Source organism: Equus przewalskii, chromosome 5, assembly GCF_037783145.1.
Source record: "Equus przewalskii isolate Varuska chromosome 5, EquPr2, whole genome shotgun sequence".
Classification (NCBI taxonomy): domain Eukaryota; kingdom Metazoa; phylum Chordata; class Mammalia; order Perissodactyla; family Equidae; genus Equus; species Equus przewalskii.
In genome coordinates this window covers 23477575-23494536 of record NC_091835.1, presented here as the reverse complement: position 1 = coordinate 23494536, position 16962 = coordinate 23477575, and the positions used below count along the sequence as shown (strand labels likewise).

At 40.5% G+C, this 16962-nt stretch overlaps 1 protein-coding gene across 1 annotated transcript in view; it reads left to right on the top strand.

Moving 5' to 3' along the window:
- Positions 1 to 16962, top strand: part of COL6A3 (collagen type VI alpha 3 chain) — an 84061-nt gene that overhangs the window by 7910 nt on the left and 59189 nt on the right. The window contains exon 2 of the mRNA XM_070618673.1: positions 8906 to 9023. Within this exon, the coding sequence (XP_070474774.1) occupies positions 8936 to 9023 (88 nt within the window). The 5' untranslated portion in view covers positions 8906 to 8935. The remainder of the gene's footprint in view (positions 1 to 8905; positions 9024 to 16962) is intronic.

Sequence of the window (16962 nt, the reverse complement as noted above, 5' to 3'; positions counted from 1 at the left end):
GGGATTCCAAGGCAGGATAAACAATAGAACAGATTTAATCACAAACAAAAACATTAACAAATATTCAACAGCTGGGCTAGGGATCTTTGGGCCACATGACTGACTCCTAAGCCTGATGGCAGGAAAAGTGTGTGGAGCTGAAGACGTTTTTCCCGCCTGGGAATTCAGCTCCACTAAACCACGTGTGTTCATTAGTCATCAGTGGAGCCTGGAGAACTCATTATTCCACAGGCATCATCTCCTGTCCTTCCTTTACAGAGCTGGAAGACCTCCTCTCCTCTCCCCCGCCCCCATCCCTTCTCCTCTCCTCCCCTTCCTCCTCCTCTCCACACTTTCTTGATAGATTTTGGAAAAGATAACTCCTGTTCACTTTATATTTGTTTGATCACTTTATGTCCCAATGGGAAGCACTTCGTTTAGCGAGCTACTTTTTAAAAGATGAATATCTTTAAATGTCATCTTTTTCAAAGATGATTATCTTGGAAATAAAAATCTTGACATGTGATTTTCAACCAACTTAAAATTCATTTTCTCTCTAGAGAATAGTTGAAGCAAGTCATGGCTCAGAAAAACATTACAGATTTCATCCTATTATGATTTAGATTTTATTGAGCTCTATCAAAGACTAGAAAATTACTTTGGAATTTCTCCGTACAGAGTCCATTCCATGTTTAACATATGACAGAAGTGGTGGATCCGATGCTGTGTGAGATATAGGGATGGTTAAAAACCCTTAGCAAAAACTGCTCAATGTACAATTCACCCACATTCTCTGTCAAGGTTCTCTGCGGAGGCATCTCCAGCTCTTCCCATCCCACCCTCAGCAGTGGTCAGACAGGTCTCACATCATGTCCCATGTTTTTCCACATGGATTACATAGTCCAATGCTTTGCGGTGAGCTTCTGTAATATTCTGTTCTAATTCTCAAACAGAAATACCGCTTAAAATCCTGCATGGATCAAATATTTAAAACAATTGAACTGGATCCCCCAGAAGATTTGCATTAAAACTTTTTGATTGAAGCAGTGGTTCTTAAACTTTTTTGGGGCATTTACATGTACACAGATGCCTTTTAGAATCACATATGGGAACATGGATCCTATCCCCAGAAAAATCCACATACACAGATACAATTTTGGACACATTTTTGTGAGGTTCACAGATCCTTTGAAATCTTTGGATCCCATATTAAAAGATTATTCTCAACCAATTATAACATTTCAGATTTGGAAAGGACAGCCTAGAATTCTGGAAAAAATCCAGCAAATTTAAATAATGTGGACAATTTTCCCATCAAGTAGTTTTCTAGTAGGATGCTTATTGCTGATAAAAAACGTTCTATGTTTAATTTCATTTTCTTATTTTTAAAATTTTATTTATTTATTTATTTATTTTGGTAAGGAAGATTGGTACTAAGCTAACATCTGTGCCAATCTTCCTCTATTTCATATGTGGGACACTACCACAGCATGGCTTGATGAGCAGTGTGTAGGTCTGCACCTGGGATCCGAACCCATGAACCTTGGCCTGTGGAAGCAGAGAGCATGAACTTAATCGCTATGCCACCAGGCCGGCATTCGATGTTTAATTTTAATAGTAAGAATCAAGAATAGCACATGTACAATGTACTTTTGCATTGTTCTAAGGTGTATATCACCAGTTAATGGAGAATACACACACAAAAATCACAGACATTGCAATTGATTTTGTTTGTTTTAAAGAAAAACTCAGGAATAGATCTAGCCAAGTGTGAGGGAGGAAGGTATGGCTGGATGGAAAGATCTGGAAGATTACCAGGGTAGACCATGGGCTTGAGGGATTTCTAGAGAGCAAATGGGAGAATGCTGGGGTTATGGGTGTGGGAGGTCATCCTCAGTGGAGAAAGTAGACCAACCAGCCAACCAGTGGGTTTCTACCCTGCCTGTGGAGTGCCCCAGACACTGACCAGGACTTGACTAGGATTGAGGACAATGTGGAACCAAAGTCGTGAGTGTTGGAGGCTGCTTTTCTGTGTTATGTAGATCTGTGGCTAACACGCATTGACCACTTCAAGCCAAGAAGATTGGACTGTGCTTTTGGAATGTTGCCATTATCATCACTAGCAACTACTCCATTGCAGCAAGAAATACGTCCTCTTGATGACTTGGCTCCTGATCACCATCAGGACAGCATTTCCTTCTCACTGTTGATGCATTTCCAAGAGAAAGTTGTATTGACAGGTGGTTCTGTTTTAGCTGCTGAGATTGTGTCTTCTAGCTCTCAGAATTTGAATCATGGGGTAAATTTTTTCATCATAGGTGATACTTTTTGTTGACTTTCCTTGGAAATCCGAAGCCACAGTGGGTCTTGGAATCTTTTCTCTAGTTTATGGTTTTATTTTTCTCTAGCCCACTAATTTTTGGCAGGCCAACCTAGGGCCCACCTCTGCCCTGCTCTTCCTCACAGCTGGGCTGCAGGATTTGGACTCCAGCTTCTCCTTCTGCACCTGAGCTTAAGCAGGAAGCGTTTAACAGTAGAGCCATGGGACTGAGCTGCAGGTTTTCTTTGTGTCCATTTTACCCATGTCCTTGTGTGGTGGCCTCAATAATGAGCTGCTCCTTTGTTCTCCTTGGCCCTCCACGCCATCTTGCTAAGTAGTCTATCTGGATACTAGTCCCCTGCCTCATTCATGACAAATCCACATCTCTGATTAGCCAGACAGACTTTCTTCTGCTATCAATCTCTAGATGGAAGGTTGAGAATATTAGACCACTAGAACATTGGCTTTATTAGCAATATGGGGAAAACGGAATTCCTACATTGTACAATGGGCAACCATGAATAAAATCCCCAGGCCCGTGGGGCATCTATGGGAAGCAAGATCAAGTGAGTACAAAAGCTTAGTCTTTAGGTGGAGTCGATTTCACGGCTCAGATGATCCTAGTTAGGGCAGAGGTAACTTTTGACCAGATCTTAATGTTTACCTCAGATTCTTTTTCACTTTCATGAAACTCAAGTCTTCTCCCCCAAACCTTGACATTTTGCTGCCATGTACTTCCTTTCTCTTTCCTTTCCAAATATTACTTAGGAGAAAGGACAAATATTGTGCTATTTAATTTTAGGGGCACATACACATGCTTTAAGAAGATGGCTAGTTGTGTTGTTTTCCCATTTCAGCTCTTAAATGCTATTAAACCCCAAAAAAGAGATGCCACATTTATATCATTCCTGTTAAATCAATGCCTGCATTTTAGGGGTACATAGTTACCCATACTTTAAAAACCACAGGTGACTTTTCCTCTCTCTCTTTTTTTTTTTTACTGTGGTAAAACACATATAACATACAATTTACCATCTTAGCCATTTTTAAGTGAACACCACTGTAGTGTTAATTATATACAACTTGAGCGCAACACATCTCTAGAACTTTTTCATCTTGGAAAACTGAAGCTCTCTACCCATTGAGCAACAGTTCCCCGTTTCTTCCTCTCCCTGCCCCCTGGCAACCACCATCCCATTTCTAATAGTTTGGCTATTTCAGATCCCTCATAGAAGTGGAATCATACAGCATGTGTCTTTTGCAACTGGCTTATTTCACTGATCATAATGTCCTCAAAGTTCATCCATGTTGTAGCCTATGAGAGAATTTCCTTCCTTTTTAAGGCTGAATAATATTCCATTGTATGGATACACCACATTTTCTTTATTCATTCATCTACTGATGGACATTTAGGTTGTTTCCACCTCTTAGCTATTGTGAATAATGTTGCGGTAAACTTGGGTGTGTATATATTTCTTTGAAATCTTATTTTCAATTATTTTGGATACATATCCAGAAGTGGGATTGCTGGGTTATATGGTAATTCTATTTTTAACTTTTTGAGGAATATCTATAATGTTTTACTGTTTTCTATAGTGGCTGTACCGTTTTACATTCCCACCAACAGTACACAAGGGTTCTGATTTCTCTGCATCCTCATCAACACTTTTTTTTCCCCCACAGATAGTGGCCATCCTAATGGGTATGGGTTGATATCTCATTGTGGTTTTGATTTGCATTTCTCTGATGATTAGTGATGTTGAGCATCTTTTCATATGCTTATTTCCATTTGCATATCTTCTTTGGAAAAGTGTCTATTCAAATCCTTTACCCATTTATAATCAGATCACTTGTTTCTTTGTTGTTGAGTTGTGGGGGTTGTTTATATATTCTGGTTATTAACCCCTTATCAGATATATAGTTTGTAAATATTTTCTCCCATTTTGTAGGTTGCCTTTTCACTCTGTTGATTGTTTCTTTTGCTGCACAGAAGTTTTTGAGTTTGGTGTAGTCTCATTTCCCTATTCTGGCTTTTGTTGCCTGTGCTTTTGTTGTCATATCCAAGAAATCATTGCCAAGGACAATATCATGAAGTTTTGCCCCTATATTTTCTTTCAGGGGTTTGATAGTTTCAGATCTTATGTTTAGAACTTTAATCCATTTTTAGCGTTTGAGTTAGTTTTTGTAAATACGTCAGGTAAGGGTGCAGCTTCATTCTTTTGCATGTGGATAGAGAGTTTTCCCAGCACCACTTGTTGAAGAGAATATCCTTTCTCCATTATATAGCCTTGGCACTTTTATCAAAGAACATCTGACCACATATGAGGGTTTATTTCTGAGATCTGTATTTTATTCCATTGTCTACATATCTGTTTGTATTTCAGCACCATACTGTTTTGATTACTATAGCTTTGTAATATGTTTTGAAATCAGGAAATATATGGTCTCCAGCTTTGTTTTTCTTTCTCAAGATTGCTTTGGCTTTTCTGGGTCCTTTGCAATTCCATAAGAATTTAGAATTTTCTCTCTATTTCTGCAAAAAATGCCATTGGAATTTGAATAGGGATTGCATTGAACCTTTAGATTGCTTGTATAGTACGCATATTTTAATAATAGTCTTCCAATCCATGAATATGGGATGTCTTTCCATTTATTTGTGTCTTCTTTAATATCTTTCAGCAGCATTTTGTAGTTTTCAATGTACAAGTCTTTCACCTCCTTGGTATTTATTCCTAAGTATTTTGCTTTTTTTGATGCTATTATAAATACAATTTGTTTTCTTAATTTCCTTTTCAGATTGCCCATTGTTAGTGTAAAGAAATGCAACTGGTTTTTGTGTGTTGATTTTGTATCCTACAACCTTGTCAAAGTTGTTTATTAGTCCTAACATTTTTTAGTGGAATCTTTAGAGTTTTCTACGTATAGGATTGTGTCATCTCCAAACAGAGATAATCTAACTTCTTTCTTTCTAATTTGTATGCCTTTTATTTTTCTTGCCTAATTGCTCTGTATAGGACTTCCAATACTATATTGAATAGATGTGGCGAGAGAGGACATCCTTGCCTTGTTCCTGATCTTAAAATGAAAGCCTTCAATTTTTTCCCCATTGAGTATGATGTTAACTGTGAGCTTTTCATATATGGCCTTTATTATGTTGAGGTAATTTCTTTCTATTCCTACTTCTTTAAGTGTTTTTATCACGAAAGTATATTGAATTTTGTAAAATGCTTTTTTTCTGCATCAATTGACCTGATCATGTGGGTTTTGTCTTTCATTCTGTTAGTGTGGTGTATGACATTGATTGATTTTGTGTGTTGAACTGTCCTTGATTTCCAGGAATAAATCCCACTTGATCATTTACTACCTTTTAAATGTGATGTTAAATTTGGTTTGCTAATATTTAGTTGAGAATTTTTGCATCAATATTTTTCAGATATATTGGTCTGTAGTTTTCTTTTCTTGTAGTATCTTTGTCTAATTTTGGTATCAGGGTAATGCTGGCCTTATAAAATGAAAGTTTGAAAGTGTTCCCTTTACTTCAATTTTTTGTAAGTGTTTGAGAAGGATTAGTGTTAATTCTTCTTTAAACGTTTACTGAAATTCTCCAGTAAAGCCATCTGGTCTTGGGCATTTTTGGGGGGTTTTTGACTACTGATTCAATCTCCTCACTCATTATAGGTCTATTCAGATTTTTAATTCCTTCATGATTCAGTCTTGGTAAGTTGTATGTTTCTAGAAATTTATCCATTTCTTCTAGGTTATCCAATTTGTTGACGGATTCCTGTTCTCACTTTTTCCAGGTTTCAGGGAGTGTTATTGATGTTCTCAATCTCTCAACAGTGATATATTTTGCAAGTCATTTCACATGCCCAACTTGCCCTCATTTCCCCTTGCCTCTCTCAGGGAAGAGTCAAACCTTTCCTGAGGTGGAGATTATAAAACCAATTCAGAACCATTTGGACTTTTAGGATTATAAGACAGGAAAAAAATCTCATTTGAAAATGTGCCATTTACTTGAAAACCAGAGATAACTGTTTTTGATTTTCATTCACACTGATGATGGATGTCTTTTCATGTCATAATTCACTACAAGTTCTTATTTTTAACCTCCAACCCCTAACCAGGAGATATAAATGAGGATATAAATAAGGTAACCTAATCTCTCTAGATTAAACATATTTAGGTTTCTTAAACCAAACGGGATTTCCCACATAACTATAGTCTATACTATATCATTTCCAATATAAAATAGTACTTCCTGAAACTGAGTACAAGAAAAAATAACCAATGATATTAATTAGCACCCTGAAAGTTTATGTTAATGTCGGGATTGGCTCTGGGCCCTCCCTAGACCCTCTTTGGAGAAAGTTTGATCATCTACATGTTCCAATCGTCTCACTTGGTCACAGGGAGGTGGTGAGCCCGTCCACCTAAGGCTTTCCACTTGCAGTTAAAGGAGTCCAAGGAAACAGACATCCACAAACCCTCTGGCCTGAGTCAGGTAGAGACCTGGGCAGGTGGCGATGCCTTTAGCTAGTGCTTTAGAGGAACAAGCACTTAACAAAATCAGACATGGGAATGAATAGCTCACTGCTCCTGAAGTGTGCATGTGAATAGCTGTCATTGAAGAAAGACTTCATGAAACATATATTTGGGGAGTTCTGGGTTAAATAAGGTGCGGCAGGTTTCTTTGCTTTGTACTCTACTTCTCAAAGCTATTATATGTTAATGTATATTGTAACTCTTCCAGAAGGGACTTGTTATTCAATGCTCCTTAAACTCTGTTGCTCATGGAACCTCCTTGTCTTTCCCTAGAACTTTTCATGGAATGAATGTTCCATGAAATACACTTTGGGACTTGCTACAAAAACCTACCTTGGAAGAGAATGTAAGGAATGGTGGTTAGAATTCACTTAGTATCCATTCTGTGTCTGACCTTTAACAAGCAGACTGCTCCACAGTCCTCACAATTATTATTATTGCTCTGAAGTTATAGATGAAGAAACTGAGGCTGCAAGCAATTAAATGACCTGCCTAAGGTAGGGCTTGGTGGATCCAGGATCCAGGTTTATCTGCCTCCAAGCACCTTGTCTTTCCCCAACATAACTAGCTCCTCATTTGATTTCTAAAAAGCCCCAAATTCAGGCTACTGAGCTTGATTGATAAGTCATCACGGAGTATAAAAAATGTTTTTCTTCATATCCTTTCCTCTTATTAGCCTTCAGAGTGGCCAGTGCCTTTTGAATGCCAAGGTATCCCTTAATATCTATGTGACTTGGGCCAATTACTGTTTGAGCCGTAATTTCTTTATTGAAAGCATGAAGGTTAGCATCTACCTAGAGGGATGATGCAAAGATAAATGAGATAATTATGAAAAATGGCTCTTGACACATAGCAGGTGCTGAATAACTTTTGATGACATGACGGCAAAACCAGTGCTTTGATGACATTCTAGCTGACTCCTGCTGCCAACGTTCCTCTCCTCTAGCACTGTCACCCAAGCCCCTGGCCAGGAAGCCCCTGACCAGTCTGGGTGAGGGTAAGAGAAGTCACTGGTACATAAGCACAGCTGCAGCCAGGACCAGCTCCATGATTTGTGGACCCAGTGCAAAAGGCCATAATCTGAAAGTTATTGGAAATTTTGATAGCTCCAGGAATGCATTAAACCAACCAACTGCACAGATCACGTACCCATGACCTAAGAAAAATTCTGGGGAACCAGAGCCTTGGGTCAAGGGGAGGAGAATAGAAGGGCTGTTCTGGGAAAGGGACTTCAGCCCAGACCGAGAAGACCTAGGCCAGCTCTCTGAGGAGTTTTAAGGAGGCCCCAGGCCCCAGCTTATCCCATTGGATTGAGGATTGAAGGGTGAAGAGACTGACATGAAGGTTTCATGGGGGTGGGGCTGTTTTCTGGTTTGGGGTGGGGAGAGGGTGCTTTTCAGGGAAAAGATCTCGTGACACAGGCTTCTGAGCCCGTCTGAACATGATCTTGGCTGGTGGAAGTCCTGTTTGCAGCCACCAGCTGGTGTGTGGATACAGGAGACCATGCTGCAAGGTGGTCAGCCCTCAGGTCCAGTGTCACAGCCTTGTTAATTCAACATCCCTGGGCTTTTTCCATTCTTAGACTGGAGATTGGCACACGGCAAGTTTTTGTTGGAGGAAAAGAGCTAAATATTAATACAGAAGAAGAGCGAGATGTGCAATGGTCCCGATGCTGTGGTTGTATTTACACATGCTGTGATTCGGCAAAGCCCCTTCTGTCCCTGAGCTGAAGCTTTCCTGTGGGATTCCTCCAAACGTGATACATAAAGGGAAGCTGGGTGTCACAAACCTGCCACTTTTTGTGCTTCTGGGCACCTTTACTCCTGACCCCCTCCTGTTCTGCCATTGGTTTAGTGACATGCTATCATTACCTGCCTCCATTTGAGAGGAAAAAGGTTCACTTGCATGGTTTTTAGCAATGGCTAAAGAAATACAGACACCAGATTCAAAGATTCTCGTTTCGTCAAAACAATTTTTCATAGGAGAGAGAAATTCCTGATTCACCAATTAGGAATCTGAGGGTCAAAACTCGATCATCCTCTTCGGCCCTGTTTTCTCTTGCAGGTGCTCTCTTGGTGCTTAGACAAATCCAAAATGAGGAAACATCGACATTTGCCCTTAGTGGCCATCTTTTACCTCTTTCTCTCAAGCTTTTCCTTCACTCGCGCCCAACAACAAGCAGGTAAGACCCAGTAACGTCTCTTAATGTTATTAAAAGGAATAGCGTTCTCTGATTTTAGATCTTAGACATCGTGAGTTTGACAGGGAGCTTAGATATGCTTTTAAGAGTCAGCCGAGCCATTTATTACAGGATGTTCACATTGTTTGCAGATCTTTTCAGATTCTTTTTACCCAGTGAGAGGTGGTTTATTTTTTACTAAAACTTGGGTTTGATGTCTTGGACTTGGTTTGCGAGTGGTTTGTTTTCACATTGGGTGGGAACAGAAAGTTCGTATCACAAATATGTTACCATCTGAAGAGCTCTTCCACATTTCTGGCACTGGTTGGTCTCTGAACTTACAAAATCAGGAGAAGGCAACTATTGAGAGTAAAAGTTATTTTCTCTGAAAAAGAAAACAAACAAAGATCACCCTCTTTCTCTCTAACTCTGGACACAGAAAGATATTTTTCATCTAGAATCGTCAAAACATCGGTTTCCCAAAACTATTTAAAAAAATCGATCCTAATTAACCCTATTAAGAATCTGCCTCCAGAGTTTTAGAAAAGTGAGAGACGCTGCATGCATTATGAGCTCAGAAGGGTTGACTTGGTCCCCCTCCTTCCCTGGGGAGCTGGGCCTCTGATAGATTCTCCCACCATGCTTGGTAGTTCTCAGATGGCGGGGAGGTGAGTGCCACCTCAATGGAAGGGGGTGTTGGTTGGGGTATTGGGTGAACCTGAGGTAAGTAGAGTCTGGGAGCCTACTGTGTAGAGCCAGCCTGGCCCACAGCTGCAGAAGGGCCTTCCCCAGCCACCGACAGCCTGGCACCCTGAGTCACCTGCTTCTCCTTTTGAGTGAGAACTAGATTCCTCTTTGAAAGAGAGAAATAATGTTTCACGTCTATGAAGGCTTTCCTGGCTCTGAAAAATATGTAGTAACGACTCAGGGTCCCTTTCTTCATGCTTAAATGTCAGAAAAATGAGACTTTGTCCTTCTTTACGTTTACACAAGTCTTCCTCACTTAAAGAAGACTATTTATTGCATTTATTTTTTTCTTGCAAATTACCCGAAACATTGGAGGTTAGTTAAAGTAAAACAGTAGTAGTTTCACTATTCCTTCTTGTCAAGGCCCAGTTTCAGACATAAAACTGAAGAACGAATTCATAAGATGATGGTTGGTTATCTGGGATAGGATGTCCTTCCGGTCTGATCAGGTGGGTCTTGGGGCTCAAACTGCCACAAAGAATCAGGCTTGAATTAAAGGACACCCCAGGGGATGCTTTTTCCCATCTGGAGCCTGCTTCTGGCTCATGTATGCTGGTCATTGCATACAGAACTGGGGTCAATGATGGGCGCCCACAGCTCTTGAGTCCTCGTGTCCAGGTCCCTTCTTGTGAGGTAAGTCAGCTACGTGCCTGTGTGGCTAGTGAGGTGTGCGTTATTTAGGAACAGCAGAGTGTAAACTGAATTAGTCTAGGCAGGCTTTGCACTGATAGGAAGAAATTGCTTGAACAGGAGAAAAATCTAAACCAATGTCTTTTTTTAAAGATGTCAAAAATGGTGCCGCTGCCGATATAATATTTCTAGTGGATTCCTCTTGGAGCATTGGAAAGGAACATTTCCAACTTGTTCGAGAGTTTCTGTATGATGTTATAAAATCTTTAGCTGTGGGAGAAAATGATTTCCATTTTGCTCTGGTCCAGTTCAACGGCAACCCACATACCGAGTTCCTGTTAAATACGTATCGTACTAAGCAAGAAGTCCTCTCTCATATTTCCAACATGTCTTATATTGGGGGAAGCAATCAGACTGGAAAAGGATTAGAATACGTAATGCAAACTCACCTCACTCAGGCTGCTGGAAGCCGGGCCAGTGATGGAGTCCCTCAGGTTATCGTAGTATTAACCGATGGACACTCGGAGGACGGCCTTGCTCTGCCCACAGCGGAACTTAAGTCTGCTGATGTTAACGTGTTTGCAATTGGAGTTGAGGATGCAGATGAAGGAGCGTTAAAAGAAATAGCAAGTGAACCGCTCAATATGCATGTGTTCAACCTAGAGAATTTTACCTCACTTCATGACATAGTAGGAAACTTAGTGTCCTGTGTGCATTCATCCGTGACTCCAGGAAGGGCTGGAGACACAGGGACCCTTAAAGACATCACAGGTAATGGCGACTTCGCCAAGCTGCTGCCTGCCTTGCTATTCTTTGGAGATGAGCTTGGCAACTGCTGGCATTAAAGCTACATTACGGCTGAAAGAGGGTGGGTGGATTAGGGAAGAGATGACCATTCACAGGTTTAAAAACAAAGGTTTGAATAATCTCTGTAGTCTCCTTCTAAAACAGAGCATTCACCTATAGCTGAGAGGAGTTCTTTGTTTTTGAAGCAATTCATATTCTAACTCTAAAAAACCAAACTTGATATTATGATCCCACAAGAGGTATTTCTACCTTCCTTGGAAAGGAAAGCCCTGGCGTGGCTAAGTAGGCATCTGACAAAAATCCCTCCATTTGTTATTGGGACAAAGGGCCCGAGTCCTTTACAGAAAACTTCATGTCTGAGGGAGCATGAGCTGAGGCAGAGAGCATGTCCACTTTTGTGTCCAATGGGATAACATACAGAGCTCCTCTTTTCCACTCTATAGAATTTATTTCAGAGAATTGATGGAATTAGAAATTGAGTCCTGGAGGGTAAGTGACACACAGTAGGTGGAAGAACCAGAACTGGGGGCCCTTATGTTTCAGCTCTAGGTCTGTTCTTACTTCTCCTCCATGCTATGACCATGGCTGTGCCTGTAGAGACTCTTACGGTTCCAATGACCATCATCATTGCCACCCTGGAAGCCAATGATAATGCATAGATGCTATATTGACGTGTCATTGTACAGTGACATGTGGGGAACCAATTGACTGGCAAGTTATTTAACCAGTCAAACCCATTAGCTCTCTTTCTAGTGCTAAGTGCCTAAAAGACTGAGAGGGAAGGAATTTGATATGGAAAACATCAAATGTATTGTACTGCAGCATTTTGACAAATGCCCAGGGTTAGGCTTACTCATTAGCGATGGGCAGGGCAGAGACACCTCCTTTTGTCGAGAAATGAGTCCATGTAGCCATTTGAAAGTTGATAGCAGAGAATTCTAGGAGAATGGGCAGGGAGTTACGGTGGAACCAAGAACCTCAGGGCAAAGATGAGCTCCTGAAGGAGAGAATCATGTCCTCTGGAATGGAGTGAAGGGAAGAGAAAGGGGCTGTGTTTCTAAGATTTTGAGGTGGATAGGAGGGAAGCTGAGAAAGTTCAGGTAGGGTTAGCATCAATCATCTCAAAAAGAGAAGATGCCAGAGGGAGAGAGGCCGTGGTGTTTGGGAGCTTGGAGGCATTGGAGTTATTTTGAACAGCTGCTGCAGGGCTGTGAGGAAGGGACCACAAAATGTGCAGGAAGCAACTGCTGCCTTGTAGTGATGATCAGTTATGGGCAGAGATTACGAGACTGTGGCATTCTCCATTAGCACGGCACCTGACCTTCTGCAGGTATCTCAGGCACTCTTGGAATAAAAGGAGTTACCGGGTTTGGAGCTTGCAAAGAGAGAATAATAGAGAGGCAAATCCAGTATGAGAAGGAACTCCAGTATGGTGGCAAGTAAATTCCTGAAATAGCCCGCCCTGGCTGGGCAGGGAAGCAGATGAGAGCTGCATGCGTTGGGAGACTTCTGAAGAGCCAGAGGATGAGAAGCTAGGATGAGGGGGAAGAGTCCTAGAGGCAGCTGAGTGTGTAAATAGGAGGACACTGCCATGTGTATGGAGGGAGACTTGGAAGGCAGATCATGGGAGTGGAGGAGTTTCAAGTGATGCTTGAAGAGTGGGTGTCATGTGCTTAGGATGCAACAGGCAGAGGACCATTGGGGATAGGGCAGTTGGGGTCTTGAGAGTCTGGTGCTCAGGAGAGCTGTCCATATAGATGTTAAAGTCTCTGGAGATGACCAGAGGGTATGTGGCGTGGACACAGGCTGAGCATAATGTAACTGAAATCATTTAGGAAGATTGGAGAATCCCTTCAGTGTATGGCAAAGAAGTGGATAATTTTTTGAATGAACGTAGAGTGAATGGACAATCAGGCCTCAATAGACAGGCATAGCACAGAGGAAGTGATCATATGGAGCAAGGTTTACGGTCACTTTTCTCCTAAGCTTTTGCAAGTGGTTGCCACCAAGAGGGTTTCAGAGACAGGAGGCAGGAGGTGAGGTGAGTGGCAGAAAGTCAGTCCCTTTTTAGTTCAAGATGGTAGATGAAGCGAGAAGGAGAAAGAGTTGAGATTTTGAGGCATAAATCAGCTATCTAAAGGGCCACATGGGAGAGACATCTAGAAGGACAGAAGGGACAGGAGGAGTCTACAGGAAGGTAGAACTTTCTGTATTGTGATCAGAACAATTGGGAAATTGTAGGTAAACAGTACTAGACTTCAGTTTTTCATGACAGAGGTTCAGAAAGCAAGGGATGGGGAACGAGATGACTAGATGTTGGGAGAAAGGAACCAGCAGTCTTAGGCACACAGAGCTTGGTTCAGAGAAGGGTTTCAGAACCAACCAATCCCAAGGTGTTTCAGGATATTGTTTACAAAATGGTTTCCCCAATGGTTACTCATGGTTTCAGCTTTGATAAGGGTGGGAGTGCTAATGCCCCTACCAGAGGGTCTACTTCTAATAGAGAGGAGCAAGTGACAGTCTGTATTACTTATATTTCACACCAAAAAGTGCTCCCTACTTCAAATGACATACTTCACCTCTGTATTATGACACAAGTGTTGATCCTGCCTGTGGGACCCTTGAGGGCATCCCAAACCAAACACTCCAGGTTACAAGGAAATGCCAAGAGGGTATCTATAATGACCTACTCTGTTCGCTACAATATTCTTGGTGTCAATAATTCACTAAACATCACATTTCTGAATACGGGGATAATAACGAATCCATGTCAAAAACAGTGAAGGGGATCAGTGAAGAAATGGGACATCTTTTCTTTCTTGATGTTTTGGCCAACTCAGGAAAAGGAGTGGATGAGTTGGCCTTTATATTTAACCACTATATGAATGACAATCAATCAGATTGCCGTATGAATGCTAAATGAGCCTATCGACATAGCGTGTTTCCACACAGATGATAAAACCTTTGTTTTTATGCCAAGAAAGCATCTCTGTCTTCTAGTGTCCAAGCCACTAGCAGCACCGGTGTGGAATATTAATCCGTTTATGTTGTCTTTTCTAATTAACTTCACTGTGCAATTCCTCTAGTATCATGTCCCCCTGCATGTTCCACAGGGAGAAAAGAATAATTCTCTGCTTATAGTCTTTGGCAAAGGGAGTAAGGAGGGCATTACAGAGATTGCTAGTAAGTTAGGGCCATTTCTTCCCATTGCCTGTCCACTAGGTAACTTTTCTCCATGAATATACACAGTCATGCGCTGCATAATGGCGTTTCGGTCAATGACAGACTGTATATATGACAGTGGTCCCACAAGATTAGTACCACACAGCTGAGGTGTGTAGCAGGCTATACCGTCTAGGTGTGTGGAAGTGTAAGTGTGGAAGTGCACTCTATGATGTTTGCACAACAATGAAATCACCGAACGATATACTTCTTATAACATATCCCCATCGTTAAGCGATGCATGACTGCATATGTATACAATGTGAAGGATTGCCGCTGTCCTAAATGAACTCCACTCAAATAATCAACTTCTAAAAGTTGTGTTTTTAAAACTATCTTTTATAAATGGATATAAGATCCAAAAGCTTTATACCGAAGCGAAAGCTAAGGGCGATCTACGAGTAGGGCAGATTTCAACATGAGCTCTCTTTTCTCTGCAAAATATAAAGATTTCAAAAACTCATAAAACCTGTCTACAATTTTGTGTTTGTATAGGAAATACAGAAAAAGGAATCATCCCGTGAGCTAAGGAAGGCAGTGTGCCCACACTAATGTGCTCAGGAAAATAGCATTTCCAACGGTGTTAAGGGAGCCTATGATTTTTCCAAGGGCACTGTGAAATTTTTCCATAGAAAATGCCACAGAAGGTGTGATAATAAGCCATAAAAGCAGAAAACCAGACAACTTCACATTTTTAATTTTAGACAGATCTGATTACTCTTAAGAGTTAATATTGATCATTGGTGTGCCTTGCTGTACGCAAGAACCTGGGGTTCTTGTATCTATTTGAGGCTTCGGCTCTCCTGGGTAACACAGCATGCCCTTGTGTGTCCCATCATTGTGTGCGTAAGAAGACAATGTTGTTTTTTCAGTGATGACAAATTATCCAACATTTTTCTATGACTCGCTGCTGTTCAGCTTTTTAGAAGAGAAATAATCAAGGGTTTTCCCTCAAGGTTCATTTATCTTATTTATACGATTGTAAATTACAATCAGAAAGTAAGTAATAAATGAATAAGGAATGTGTCATTCTGAGATTTAGGTATCATTTTTCTATTATTGACCCTGGGATCATTGTTAATCCTCCTTTTAAATGTCTCGCTATGTTGAGTAAGTGACAGATCTTCCTTTGTCCCTTGGGGTTACTGGTTTAGGTTTGGGAAATGTTGCAGGACTTTGTGGTATGGACTGCAGGACCTCTAGCTTGTGTGATGACCTGAGCATTTCTACGGCCTGTTATGTGGTTCACACCGCTAGTATGGCAACTTCCAAAATCCTTCAGGAATCAGGTTTTAGCTAAAGAGAGGCAAATACTTTGGAATTCTTAGCAAAGGCCCAGTCTGATGTAACACTTGTGTGTGACAATTTTTAAAAACACAAGATCTTAATTACTGTAGTAAAAATTACCCTTCTCATAAGACCTTATAAGATATTTCCAAGTTAACATTACAAGATATTTCCAAGTTAATATTACAAGATGTATTCCAGTTAATGTCTCTCTGTATGCAAGGAATTCATCAGCAAAAGTGTTGTCAGGGATTTTGTGTCTGTAAAGGAAGGAAGAGCAGTTCTGATGCTATCAATCCCTGGGTCAGCTCGCACAATGAGAGAGCTTGGGTTAGAACATGATTTCACTACAGCAAAATTCTTCAATTTTGCGAGACAAGATTTGTATTCTGTTTCCATAGTAAAAATAAAAGCAATTTTGTTGGAACAAGGAAATATTAGTTTTAAGTACAAAATTTTCAGCCTCATGAAAAAGATCAGCATGAATGATCTTACCTGTAATATTGCAATTACACCCCAAATATAGCTTCTTGAAATCCTAGGATATAAATATTACATATGCTCACGTGAAATCTCTTCCTGTTCCTCACACACACTTAAGTTATTAAAAACATTTACTAGAATAATTTTGCTTTCCCTGTAGTTTAAATCAGTCTGATTTAAACGTTCTAGCTAGGCCTTTGAAATATTCTACTCAGGTTTGTAGATTTACTGATGGCTATTTCTCGCTCAGTGCTTCTGTGAAGCCCCCATTCTCAGTAATGGAATGGAAATTTCATGTTTGACATTGTGGGGAGAAAAGAGATCTTGGTCATCCATTTTTATGTCCATTTGTATAAGCCCAGAGCTAATTCTGATTAAGGGTTTGTTAGATGCTCCCAGTCTTGCTAGGCTATCAGTTTAGGACGTCATAAAAATAAGGTTGGATAATTATGTCATGACTGGTTTCATATCATCCTGCTTAACATCGTTCTGCATTGTGTGACTGAGTATAGAGGCAATGGCAGGAAGAAATACATAAAACACCTAGCCGACTCCCAGACCTGCAACTGAGTTTCATGCAACTAAATGCCATACGTGACAAGACCATCAAACCAAAAATTGATCAGGGTATTTTTAAAATTAATTAATTTACTATGAATTCAATTAATTTTAGTTAATTAATTACTTTAAGTGTAGCTTGAGCTGTTCCTTTCAAATTCACAAAGTTGCATGTGTGCCGCCGTTTTGGCTTTTAAAGAAAAAAAGG